The sequence below is a fragment of the Rhineura floridana genome, chromosome 2 (assembly GCF_030035675.1).
Source record: "Rhineura floridana isolate rRhiFlo1 chromosome 2, rRhiFlo1.hap2, whole genome shotgun sequence".
Taxonomy (NCBI): Eukaryota; Metazoa; Chordata; class Lepidosauria; order Squamata; family Rhineuridae; genus Rhineura; species Rhineura floridana.
The window spans coordinates 166,455,261-166,468,615 of NC_084481.1; the positions used below are offsets into that span (position 1 = coordinate 166,455,261).

The following is a 13,355-nucleotide window of genomic DNA, read 5'->3' on the forward strand; positions in this document are numbered from 1 at the left end:
TTCCAAGACTTCCTCACCTTGTATAATATAAATATCCATTGACAACATCACCATCCACCCTTTTGTTCAAGCACAAAGCCTTGGAATAGGCTTTCTGTGATTGGCCATCATATTCAGTCTCTTGCCATGCTGTGTCGCTCTCTACATTCTACATGAAAAATCTACTGTTATCTCCAGCCTTGACTACGATATCATTTTCCTTGCTGGCCTTCTGTTTGATAACAGAATATAAATTCAGGATATATTCTCCTTTTCCGTAGCAGCCATTGGAAGTAGCTCATGGTTGCTTTTAGGTTATAAATAATGATAGTCCTGATACGTAGCTGAAACTGAAAAGCAGTAATTTGCCACATAGCCACACACTGAAACTTTGGCTGAATTGGAATTTAAATTCAGTTCAACTCTCTCCCAGCTGGTGCTCTGTCAACCTTCCTAGTGCATTTTCAGTTCATATTTGGTTATATTGTCCCAGTAGCCCTTAAATGTGAAAGAGAGTGGGTGGAAGAAAGGCACCATCTTTTGATGAAAAGTTGTGGGTAATCTGTCTATCTGGTTGTCTCTTCCAAGGTTGTGAACGATCTGGTGTTCAGTGGTTCCAGTGACCAGTCTGTCCATGCCCACAATATACATGTAAGTTGTTCACATGGTTGACATTGAGCAAATACCATTCCATTTGAAACTTTGAAAGAGGAAGTACTTCAGACTTCCCCACTCTTGATGAAATCATTTGCTGTAAAGTAGTGTTACAACATTTTCATGAAACCAGAATCTTAACTGCTTCTGCAGATTTCTTAAACAGATGTTGAGCTGTCTGACAGCACAGACCTAACCATGTCTACTCAGAAGTAAGTCCTATTGAATTCAATAGGGCTTACTTCCCAATAAATGGGATTAGGATTGCAGCCTAAGGTTTCTTCTCACACTGTTATTTTGTATTGGGATACAGACCTGAGTACTAAATACATGCAGAGCATGCCAGTCAGAAAGGATGTACAATTAGCCGTGCTTCTGCTAGAGGGTTTGATAACTGTGTTTTAAAGGGGAGCATAGTTGTTCATAACTGGCATGGTGTGCAATGTGTATTTTGTACAAATTTCTGTGAGAACTTAACCTTAGTAGGATATTAAAATGAAGCCCTGATTATATCTGCTGGTATAGTGTACAAGCATGAGATTTTGTCTCTAATTAAATTCCATGATCTTGCACAATCTGTGCTTGTGGTATACATGAGAATCTCTGTTGAGGGAATTTATTGAGGGAGCTGTTGAAGGACCTTCTCTTTAGTGGGGCCTCAACTTCAGAACACTCTCCCCCTAGAGCTACATTTGTCTTCTTTGTTTTTGGGATTTAGATGTCAGCTGAAGAAGCTTCTGTTTACTCAGACCTTTCCAGATTGCCAGATTGTTTATCCCCGGAACTATTATTTATTTATTTTATTTTATTAAATTCCTATACTGCCCCATAGCCGAAGCTCTCTGGGCGGTGTACAAACTAAACTTCCATCTACAATTAAAACACATATTTAAACAATTTTAAAACTACATCCAAATTTCAAAATTGTAAACATTTTAAGACAGACAAAAACACATATTAAAATACTAAAATACTAAAATGCTAAAATGCCTGGGAGAAGAGGAAAGTTTTAACCTGGCGCCGAAAGGATAGCAATGTTGGCGCCAGGCGTGCCTCGTCAGGAAGATCATTCCACAATTCGGGAGCCACCACTGAGAAGGCCCTCTTTCTTGTTGTCATCCTCCGAGCCTCCCTCTGAGGAGGCACCCGGAGGAGGGCCTTCGATGTTGAGCACAGTGTACGGGTAGGTTCATATCGGGAGAGGCGTTCCATCAGGTAGTGTGGTCCCAAGCCGTGTAAGGCTTTATAGGTTAAAACCAGCACTTTGAATCGAGCCCGGAAACATATAGGCAGCCAATGCAAGCGGGCCAGAATCGGTGTTATGTGTTCAGACCACCTTGTCCGTGTCAATAGTCTGGCCGATGCATTTTGCACGAGCTGCAATTTCCGAACCGTCTTCAAAGGCAGCCCCACGTAGAGCGCATTGCAGTAATCTAATTTGGAGGTTACCAGAGCATGGACAACTGCAGCGAGATTTTCCCTGTCCAGATAGGGGCGCAGCTGGGCCACCAACCAAAGTTGGTAGAAAGCATTCCGGGCCACCGAGGCTACCTGAGCCTCAAGTGACTATGGGTTGGTTTATGTTTTAAAGGTGGCTACTATAATTTTTTTAGTCTTTTAAACAATTGATATATTTTGTTTATCTTTTGTTGTGCATCCCCCTGGGCTCTGTTGAAGGATAATTTATAAATACAATAAATAAATAAGGCAACAGTTTTAACCCTACTTACCTGGGAGTAAACCCTCAGTTCAGTAGGTCTTACTTCTGATTAGACATGGATTGGATTGGCCTGTAAATGATGTAAGAAATGTTCATGCTTATTACTAATTATGTTGTATGGATTATCTTGTTGCAGACAGGGGAGCTGGTCCGGATTTATAAAGGACATAACCATGCAGTGACAGTTGTGAATATCCTGGGGAAAGTGATGGTAACAGCTTGCTTGGACAAATGTGTTCGTGTTTATGAGCTGCAGGTAAAAAAAAATCATATTCTAATTTTTGTTGCTTTTGGTGACATTATGGGACAGGAGATGTTGAGGGACCTTCTCTTTAGCAGGGTCTCAACTTTAGTGGGGCAGGGGCTGTGCTGCAGCCTCTTCCTCTCCTACAAATTCTGAGCTTTTCTGCTTAATTCGAGGAGATGCTTTGATCTTCAAATATTTAATGAAATGTAATTTGGAACATCCTTTTTAGTTCCAAGCTGGGCATTAACAATTAGGAAGTCCTGCATCCATTGTGCAAACAGTTGCTGTGTAGCCTGTTCCTGTCAGCTGAATCAGCCCCACAGTAAGATTATGGCACTGTCATTCGTTAGATGCATGTTTATTTTTAGGTTTGTGTTGCATGTTAGTTTGTGATAACCTGCTTTGTGAGTGCATCTAGTTAAATGTGTTTCATTGGTCAACAACTTTTCTGGGGGAATCTGATAAAGTTTTGTGTTGCTGGAAGACAGCAAAAAAAAATGAGTGACATACATGGTGGAACATGGTACTCAGGAAGTGAAGGTTTGTCATAAGAACATAAGAAGAGCCTGCTGGATCAGGCCAGTGGCCCATCTAGTCCAGCATCCTGTTCTCACAGTGGCCAACCAGGTGCCTGGGGGAAGCCCGCAAGCAGGACCCGTGTGCAAGAACACTCTCCCCTCCTGAGGCTTCCGGCAACTGGTTTTCAGAAGCATGCTGCCTCTGACTAGGGTGGCAGAGCACAGCCATCACGGCTAGTAGCCATCAATAGCCCTGTCCTCCATGAATTTGTCTAATCTTCTTTTAAAGCCACCCAAGCTGGTGGCCATTACTGCATCTTGTGGGAGCAAATGCCATAGTTTAACTATGCGCTGAGTAAAGAAGTACTTCCTTTTGTCTGTCCTGAATCTTCCAACATTCAGCTTCTTTGAATGTCCACGAGTTCTAGTATTATGAGAGAGGGAGAAGAACTTTTCTCTATCCACTTTCTCAATGCCATGCATAATTTTATACACTTCTATCATGTCTCCTCTGACCCGCCTTTTCTCTAAACTAAAAAGCCCCAAATGCTGCAACCTTTCCTCGTAAGGGAGTCGCTCCATCCCCTTGATCATTCTGGTTGCCCTCTTCTGAACCTTTTCCAACTCTATAATATCCTTTTTGAGATGAGGTGACCAGAACTGTACACGTATTCCAAATGCGGCCGCACCATAGATTTATACAACAGCATGATGATATCAGCTGTTTTATTTTCAATACCTTTCCTAATTATCCCTAGCATGGAATTTGCCTTTTTCACAGCTGCCGCACACTGGGTCGACATTTTCATCGTGCTGTCCACTACAACCCCGAGGTCTCTCTCCTGGTCGGTCACCGCCAGTTCAGACCCCATGAGCGTATATGTGAAATTAAGATTTTTTGCTCCAATATGCATAATTTTACACTTGTTTATATTGAATTGCATTTTCCATTTTTCCGCCCATTCACTCAGTTTGGAGAGGTCTTTTTGGAGCTCTTCGCAATCCCTTTTTGTTTTAACAACCCTGAACAATTTAGTGTCGTCAGCAAACTTGGCCACTTCACTGCTCACTGCTAATTCTAGGTCATTAATGAACAAGTTGAAAAGTACAGGTCCCAATACCGATCCTTGAGGGACTCCACTTTCTACAGCCCTCCATTGGGAGAACTGTCCGTTTATTCCTACTCTCTGCTTTCTGCTTCTTAACCAATTCCTTATCCACAAGAGGACCTCTCCTCTTATTCCATGACTGCTAAGCTTCCTCAGAAGCCTTTGGTGAGGTACCTTGTCAAACGCTTTTTGAAAGTCTAAGTACACTATGTCCACTGGATCACCTCTATCTATATGCTTGTTGACACTCTCAAAGAATTCTGATAGGTTACTGAGACAGGACTTTCCCTTGCAGAAGCCATGCTGGCTCTGCTTCAGCAAGGCTTGTTCTTCTATGTGCTTAGTTAATCTAGCTTTAATCATACTTTCTACCAGTTTTCCAGGGACAGAAGTTAAGCTAACTGGCCTGTAATTTCCAGGATCCCCTCTGGATCCCTTTTTGAAGATTGGTGTTACATTTGCCACTTTCCAGTCCTCAGGCACGGAGGAGGACCCGAGGGACAAGTTACATATTTTAGTTAGCAGATCAGCAATTTCACCTTTGAGTTCTTTGAGAACTCTCGGGTGGATGGCATCCGGGCCCGGTGATTTGTCAGTTTTTATATTGTCCATTAAGCTTAGAACTTCCTCTCTCGTTACCACTATTTGTCTTAGTTCCTCAGAATCCCTTCCTGCAAATGTTAGTTCAGGGATCTGCCCTATATCTTCCACTGTGAAGACAGATGCAAAGAATTCATTTAGCTTCTCTGCAATCTCCTTATCGTTCTTTAGGACACCTTTGACTCCCTTATCATCCAAGGGTCCAATTGTCTCCCTAGATGGTCTCCTGCTTTGAATGTATTTATAGAATTTTTTGTTGTTGGTTTTTATGTTCTTAGCAATGTGCTCCTCAAATTCTTTTTTAGCATCCCTTATTGTCTTCTTGCATTTCTTTTGCCAGAGTTTGTGTTCTTTTTTATTTTCTTCATTCGGACAAGACTTCCATTTTCTGAAGGAAGACTTTTTGCCTCTAAGAGCTTCCTTGACTTTGCTTGTTAACCATGCTGGCATCTTCTTGGCCCTGGCGGTACCTTTTCTGATCTGCGGTATGCACTCCAGTTGAGCTTCTAATATAGTGTTTTTAAACAACTTCCAAGCATTTTTGAGTGATGTGACCCTCTGGACTTTGTTTTTCAGCTTTCTTTTTACCAATCCCCTCATTTTTGTGAAGTTTCCTCTTTTGAAGTCAAATGTGACCGTGTTGGATTTTCTTGGCAATTGGCCAGTTACATGTATGTTTAATTTAATAGCACTGTGGTCACTGCTCCCAATCGGTTCAACAACACTTACATCTCGCACCAGGTCCCGGTCCCCACTGAGGATTAAGTCCAGGGTTGCCGTCCCTCTGGTCGGTTCCATGACCAACTGATCTAGGGAATAGTCATTTAGAATATCTAGAAACTTTGCTTCTTTGTCATGACTGGAACACATATGCAGCCAGTCTATGTCCGGGTAGTTGAAGTCACCCATTACTACCACATTTCCTAGTTTGGATGCTTCCTCAATTTCATGTGTTCATAATGTTCATGCATCTTGTCTGTGGAAGCTCTTTTTCAAAATAAAAATAAAAATGCAAAATTCTCACCTATGAAAATGTCGTGTTTTTCTTTTCTTGCACCAAGTCTCACGATCGTTTGCAAGTCTACGGAGGACACTCGGATATGATTATGTGCATGACCATTCATAAGAGCATGGTAACAATTTCTTCTATTACATAAAATTGGAGATTCTCCTTCAGTGGTTGTTATCCAGGAGAGGGTCAGTCCTCTCACTTGCTTTGTGGGTGTGGATTTATGCAATAACTTATTTATCATTTATTTATTTTGTGCTTGGCTCTTTCTGGTGGGAGGAGCTTCCCATCCTCCATAGGGCCTGTGCTCCTGCCTATGAAGCAACAGGGCTTGTCAGCTCTCACACCTGCCAAAAATCTTCCCCCAAAGGTCTGGGGATTTCCAGAGCAGCACTCCATGATAGGCTGCCAACAGAAGGGATTCACCTTCTGAAGGGATATACAGATAGGGGCACACCTGTAGCTGTTTTGGGGAGCATAGGAAGCTGCCCTGCCTTATTCCAGAGCAGATTATTTGACCATCTAACTCCATACTGTCTCCTCTGACTGGCAGTGATGCTGTCTGAGACAGCAGTCTTTCCATATCTACACAATCATTTTAACTGGAAATGCTAGGGAATAAGAAAGAAGAGTCTGCTTGCTACCACCTCTCCCAGCTAGGCTCTGTGATGCTCTTGCAGCAGCATGAGTAAAACCCTTTGTCTTACCCTTGTAAGGATCCTTGACCCTTACAATACAGGCAGGGGAGCTGGGAGTATACAGTTACTGACTCCCCTGAACTATGTCTGTCCTCCCCTTTGTTTGATTGTGCAACTAGCCTTCAGTGCCTGCCCTAGCCTGGATCCCATTGTCACAAGCTCTTTCAGCTTCTCTGTTTTGGTGTGCAGGAGTATCCAAGGTGGGTTATCTCCTCCCACTCGCTTTCAGAAGGCTGGGATCACATGACTCAATTTTTCTTACTATCTCCTCTCCGTGGAGACTCCTCCCCAGTTCTTTCTTGCCTTGGATGAGCTTCCACAGAGAGGACTGAATAAGAAAAAGTAAGTCATATGATCCCCACCTTTTCTGAACAAGTGGGCAGAGATAAACCCATCTTGGATACCTCTGCACATCAAACTAGACAGAACATTCACGGTAAATACCAAAGTCCCACTCTTCTGATAGTTTGTAATTTGATTCCATGATTTCAGTCTAATATCCATGTTCTGATAGAAGTGTGAGCTGGCAAACATTTTGTTTACTTCTAGAAGGCTGCTGAATTAATTTTGTTTAGTTGTAACTGAGATACTTTGCATAATTCATGATCCAAAGTGCATTGTAAGGGTTCCACACCTATATTGTATCAATATTTTACTATTGTTCTTGGGCCGTTTTCATTTCATACTAAATATTTAAAGGATAATACTAGGCTAACTGGTACTTCTAAACATAAAAGAGCTGTATTAACGTTTCATAACTGTTGAAACTGAAGGGATTTTTCATTGCTCAGTATTTGCCGTATTTCTTTTATCTTAACAATGTGTACAGATTCTGTAGAGGAGTGATGATTCCAAAAATATGTCCCCCCCCCCCCCGAGGTTTGTAAACTCTGTAAAGCAAATCAAGAATGTTCAGCTCAGGGTAACATTACACATTTAGCAGCCTTGATTGATGTATTTACAACATTATTTTTTCTTGAAAGCTTTTATTTTGTTGTTTAAATCCATTTCTCCCCCCGCCTTTTTCAGATCTACACTGGCTGTTACGATGGTAGTATCCAAGCTGTGCGGCTGAATTTGATGCAAAACTATCGCTGTTGGGTAAAGAACAAAGCATTTTTACTATTTAGACCTGAAGTCCCTTTAGACCAACCCAAGCAGCTGAGGAACAATCTTCCTTACCAAACAGCTTCTGCATGATGTTTAGTAGTAGTAGAAATAGAAATAATAGCAGTAATAATAATAATTTCTATATCCCAAACTCATATAAAATATTTATATGTGGTATACAAAATCTCAGTTAAAACCCAAATAAATCATAAATAGAATCAAAGCAAACTACGTTAAAGAAACAGAAAAACAAAATGGGTCATCTGGCAAGCAAGTTGTAAACAATTCATTTTCATTCATTACTGAAATAACCAAGTCTTAAGTTTAGTTGGCACCTAAAATTCATTACAGAGAATGCCACCTTGATTTCATTAGAAAAGAGGGTTCCATAACCCTGATGCTGCCACACTAAATGTACAATGATCAGATCATACTAATAATAGTATACTTAAGGTGCCTGTAAGACAAAGAATAAGACTTATCACATTTGGCACAGAGATGCTGCTGAAAATTGATTCTCCAGTGGGCACCAGGACACTCCCAAGTAGGTATTGACTTCACCAACATGATGTCTTATTCAGAATGGCTTAGAACCCAAGCTGTATTCAGCTGAAGGGTTAACTGGGGCAGAGGCACATGTGGAAGCCCTGCCTTTGTGTGCTAGCTGCTCTTGAGATATTAGCTCAAAAGCGTATAGAGAGTTTTTAAGCATGTTCATATAGAAACCATGCCAGTTGGAACCCTGGCTTATCAGGGTTTCCAATTGCAAAGAGAGTTTCCAGGTGCCTTCAGTTGAACAAGCTTAAAAGCTCTCTGCAGACATTTTCTCTAGTTGTGCAGTGTCGTTCAGCAACATCTTGAGGGCCAAAGGTTCCCCACCCCTGGGCAGGGGCAGGGAACTGCTGCTAGTGAATCTATGAGTCGTGACAAAATTGCAGACATTCAAATGAGGCTCTATGTGGTCTAAATTCCCCCAAAAGTAAAGGTAGCCTAACACAGCCCCATTTGAATGTCTGCTACTGCCTCCCATGTATCATCTTAAAAATTCTGTTACCAAATGCAGAAACTGATGCCACCATCATCCAGTTATTTTTCCCAACCCTCACTTTGTTTACCATCACGTCTGATGAAGAATTCTGAAAAGCTTAAAAGTTAGCACACTGTTTTTTGACATTTTGGTTGGCCTAAGAAATGTATTATTCTAATATATTTTGGAGCATTTATCACATTGTCATTCCATCTCTCTAAGACTGTCTTAAACTTCTCTTGCCAGTGGCATGGATGTTCACTGATATTTGGAGTTGTGGACCACCTGAAACAGCATTTGTTAAATGACCACACAAATCCAAACTTTCAAACACTCAAGTGTCGCTGGAAGAATTGTGATGCTTTCTTCACCTCCCGGAAATGTTCCAAGCAGGTATGTAGCAGAAGAAGCTGGATTTTTAAAAAAAAGATTGAGGGGGAACATTTGGGGTACAATTGATATGATAGACTAGTAGTATAAAAGCCCTAATGTGTCCTTCAGAAGAAAATGGATGCATCATTCACAGACTTATACAGTTGCTTAAATAATGTTCCTATAAATTCTGTAAAATATACAGCAAGATCACATTGTATCTTGGAAACCCTTCATTAAGTGCAATTAATCAAAGAAAATCGGGTAAATCCCAAGAATCCAAAAATGGGAGAGTTTTTCTGTTACAGATTTAATCTTAGAGACTCAAAGAATTCTTTTCAGATACGTGCCAACCTTTCTCATTTTTTAGAAAACTAGATAGTTTTAAAATGCACAGAGCTCATCAAAGTATACACATGAAACTGACGGAAGTTGTAATCCAATCAGTAGTGTAGTGGTAAGTTCAGAAATGCAGGGTCCCTTCATGATAGTCACAGCTATGCCCCTCCCACTTTTTTGCTGTTGGGTTGAGAATCAGATCCTTATTAATGCTTTCTCTTGCAACAACAGACATCCCTAGGAACCAATAAACATGAAAAGGGGGAGTGTTAGCTACTGAAAAGAGTCTTCTAAGTGGATGACTCGCCTCCTTTTACTACGATTGGCTCTAATCAGGAAAGGATAAGGAAGCATTTTAGAAGTCTCTTCTCAGTGGTCAACACACTCCCCTTTCATGCTGATTGGCTTGTAGGATGGCTGGAGAGGCCCTGCTGGAATTTTGCTCCCAAAAAAGTAAGGGGTTTAAGACCCTCTGAGATCCTGGATGACTACACTCCTGAGTCCAAAATGTTGCCTACCCTGATTTATGGAAAAAGGACTGGGGTCCATATGAACAGCAAGGTTGGGGCAAATTTATAAAGATAATTGCACATTTGTAAGTCTAGCTGGAGAAGGAAGCTGAGTCCTGATTTATGCTAAAGTTCCCCGCTCCTGCTGTGTAATGCTACATGTACAATGCTGCCTCAAATCAGGATGAACAAACGAATGCTTAAATCTTTACAAGAGCACAGAAGTATAATTTGGACAGGTTAGTAGAAAGGTCTTTCTAGTGAATTTTTTTTCTCACTCTATCTCTAGGATGCTGTGGAACATATTGAAAAACATGCAGGAGATGATAGCAAGATTGACTCGTGAAGTTTTTGTCGCCTCCCACATTGGGAAGTACCTTTTTATATACTGGAAGTATTCCATGCCTTGTCCAGCTCTTGCCCATTCTCTCCTTTTTCTTCCAGTTTATATTCGGACTGCAAAAAGGACATGGGCCTTTTTTCTTCTTGTTTTGCTACAGACAGCATTTTGTTTGCAGCTCTGTAGAGAAGGGAACGTTCAGACAAGACAAAAAATGTTAAATAACAATTGTTAGAGGAAACAAAAAAAATTCTATTACCTGTTCAGTCAATTGTGCACATCTAAGCCTTTATTGGTACTCATGTTGGTGCCTACATACACTGTTTATCCATCTATTTTTAATTTGTATGCAGGATTGCCCAGGTATTTTACACTTCTTGCCAGATTAGAACACCTAGGCATTCTGTATTTCCTTTCATTAAATAATTGTATTTCATATTTTGTTGAAATTGATATTCTGGCTTAATTTCAGTTCTAAATGCCACATCTGCACAGAGAGTTACAGTACGATAATGCTTATGCCTCTTTGTATGTATTAGTCCCAAAAGAGGCTGTGGTTATGGATAATATACTGGTTTGCCTAAATAGCAGAATGGCTGTTTTCTGAACACATTGGGTGATATTCAGTTCTCTTGAGCAGACTCGTTAAAATCAGTTGAGTTAAGTAGCTTAAGTGCATTGAATTTAATGGGTGTACTCTTACGGCTTAGGTGGATATCACACGTTTACTGTAACTTATTCCTAATTTTTATATTGTTAGGCATGCTGGCACAAAGACCACTGCAGATAATGATTTCAGCTTTTAAACACTTGTTATCTGTATGTTTATATCCAGGGCTCTCTTGCCACAATAATAGTACTATGTCACTGATTCTGAGAGCTTGTTTTGTACATGGATGACTTTTTTGATATTTTTTAATTGCTGGGTTTTGGAGTCCTGGAGTCCTGCATCTTTACTGGACTTGCTCACTTCTTTCTGTCCAGCTGACATACAGGCACCCTATGTTTTAAAAGCAACTTTTGGCTGGCCGTCTTGTCCTACTATAATCTGGTTTTATTTCAGATGAATATACTGAATAGTCTGTAACTGAAAGATAGCATGCAAGAGAGAATGGTGTTGGATATAAAACAAAATTGTAAAGTCCAAGGAGCTGAAGCAGAAGCTGAGAGTATTGCGTGGTATGTTATGCCACCATTTAGTGTAACAAGACGGAAGTCACAACCTGAGAAACTAATACAATTTTAAGACAATGCCTACAATACAAAGAAGTGAATGTGTGGGTGGAAAAGAAATGTGCTCACGGTCAGTGCTTTTGAGGGATTTTGATGCAGCAGTTCCCAGTTTGGTTCATAAAGTGGCTTGTTTCAGTCTCAGCCAGTGTTCTTGTTACCATTTGTTTCAGTCTTTTTCTGACTCATTTCAAAGGAAAACTGGGAATCTCAATAACAGTCTGGAAGTGTCTGGCGGTATAGGTCTTGACTTATTTGTTTATTACTTCAGATGATGTATATGTCTTAAGAGAGAAGCAGGTGTTTGTAATCAACATTTTAAAACTGAAAGGTAATATTCCCACAGGGGAAATGTGCTCACCAGCTTGGTTGAAGATGTAGAACAGGCCTAAGGCTTAGAAGTTGCTCTTCAGCTTGACAACTTGCCAAAGAACTTGGAGATATTAAGGACTCTTTGACCACTCTCCAATAGTCTTATTGCACTTTGTGCCTTGGTCTTTTTCACTCATCAAAAAGTTATCAAGGGAAGATAACTTTTTCCTGTAGCTAAAAATCTGACTTTCATGATCTTAAGATCTTGTGCTGACAGTGGAGTCAAAGAAATCTTCCTTTTTAAAGTCATCAAATCTCTCTAGATGGAGTGTCCCCCTTTTGACCTTCCTGCATGTCCAAACTGTGGTTTGAAGATAATTTACTGCTAGGGTTCTATTGTTGTGGAGGGGGAAATCTTTCTATGGAGATGTGGGAACCTGCATTAGAGACTTTTTTCTTCTCTGGTCTATTTTCAGGAGGTTTCTGGGTTAGTGTTGTCTTTTGTTGACATTTTTGAGAGCTTTTTTCAGACAAGCAGAAGGACACAATGAAGTCAGCATCTTGGGCAAACTGTTGGTGCTTTACCAAGAAGCTGCAGAGCTTCAGGCCATAGACAGGGGGCATGTAATTGTGTGTGCGTGTGTGTAAAAAAATTGGTTTTATATCTTCCTTAGTTGAATGTGATTGTAATGAAGGTGCAGAGCCAGGGAATGTATAGAAGAAATATGTGGAGTGCAGTGTTTGTACTAGTCTTGAGGATTAGTGAGTGAATGGATTTTAATTTTGCATCCTCCTCAGAGTTTCTTCTTTGAGAATTCTTTACTAGAAGAGGATGGTGACTTTGTTTGCAAAAAAAAATCTTTTTTTTAACTTCAGTGTTGCAAGTGATACACAACTTGCACCATTTACTTATGTTCTTCTCTATTTTAATAGACAGAGGTGTGTGTGTGTTTAAGATGGATGTGAAGACAGATTTTCCTTTAATCCATTTTGGGATGCCTTAGTTCAGCCTTCTCCATCATGGTGGTCTCCAGCATGGCCAATGGTCAGGGATGACTGTAGTCTAAAACAGCTGGAGAGCATCATGTTGGGGAAGACTCAGATCATTTTTATATTGGTTCAGCAATAAGATGTGGTCATGTCTTAATGAAGGTTGGTTCCATATGTTTGCCTTTATTTGAGACTCTGAGAAGAACTGTTCTAAACCATGTCACATCATTGCATTGATAGTTCCCCTACAATTGCACAGTTCCTTCATTCAGATTTTTTTCCCTTTTCATTCTGGAATGTTTGAGGTTGTTTGGTTTGAGGTTCTGTTCTCTGTACTTCTACCTCTTCAGCAGGAAATGTGGGTGTGTTGCTTTAGATTCTGCCAGAAACCATCGAGACACAAAGGATAAAAATAAATTGCTGATTGTAGAATTGTGAAATGAGTATATCAAGATGATGTATTCTGTAGACTGTCATGCTCTTGAAGGTGCTGGGTTTCTGGCATCTTTCCACAAGTAAGTTGAAATTATCTTGAAAGTTTTGAAAGATAAAAACTGTTATTATTTCTGGGGGGAAATTGGTCTTTGAAAGG

At 40.5% G+C, this 13,355-nt stretch overlaps 1 protein-coding gene across 3 annotated transcripts in view; it reads left to right on the forward strand.

Annotated features, from left to right (window-relative positions):
* ZNF106 (zinc finger protein 106) overlaps nt 1-10,669 on the forward strand; it is a 72,242-nt gene extending 61,573 nt beyond the window's left edge. For 2 of the 3 annotated variants that reach the window (XM_061611293.1, XM_061611294.1), the window contains exons 17-22: nt 568-630; nt 2,490-2,609; nt 5,889-5,960; nt 7,564-7,635; nt 8,918-9,064; nt 10,181-10,669. In XM_061611293.1, the coding sequence (XP_061467277.1) occupies nt 568-630; nt 2,490-2,609; nt 5,889-5,960; nt 7,564-7,635; nt 8,918-9,064; nt 10,181-10,237 (531 nt within the window). In that variant the 3' untranslated portion in view covers nt 10,238-10,669. The remainder of the gene's footprint in view (nt 1-567; nt 631-2,489; nt 2,610-5,888; nt 5,961-7,563; nt 7,636-8,917; nt 9,065-10,180) is intronic. The other variant, XM_061611295.1, reaches the window with a different exon arrangement.
* The last annotated feature ends 2,686 nt before the right edge of the window (nt 10,670-13,355 follow it).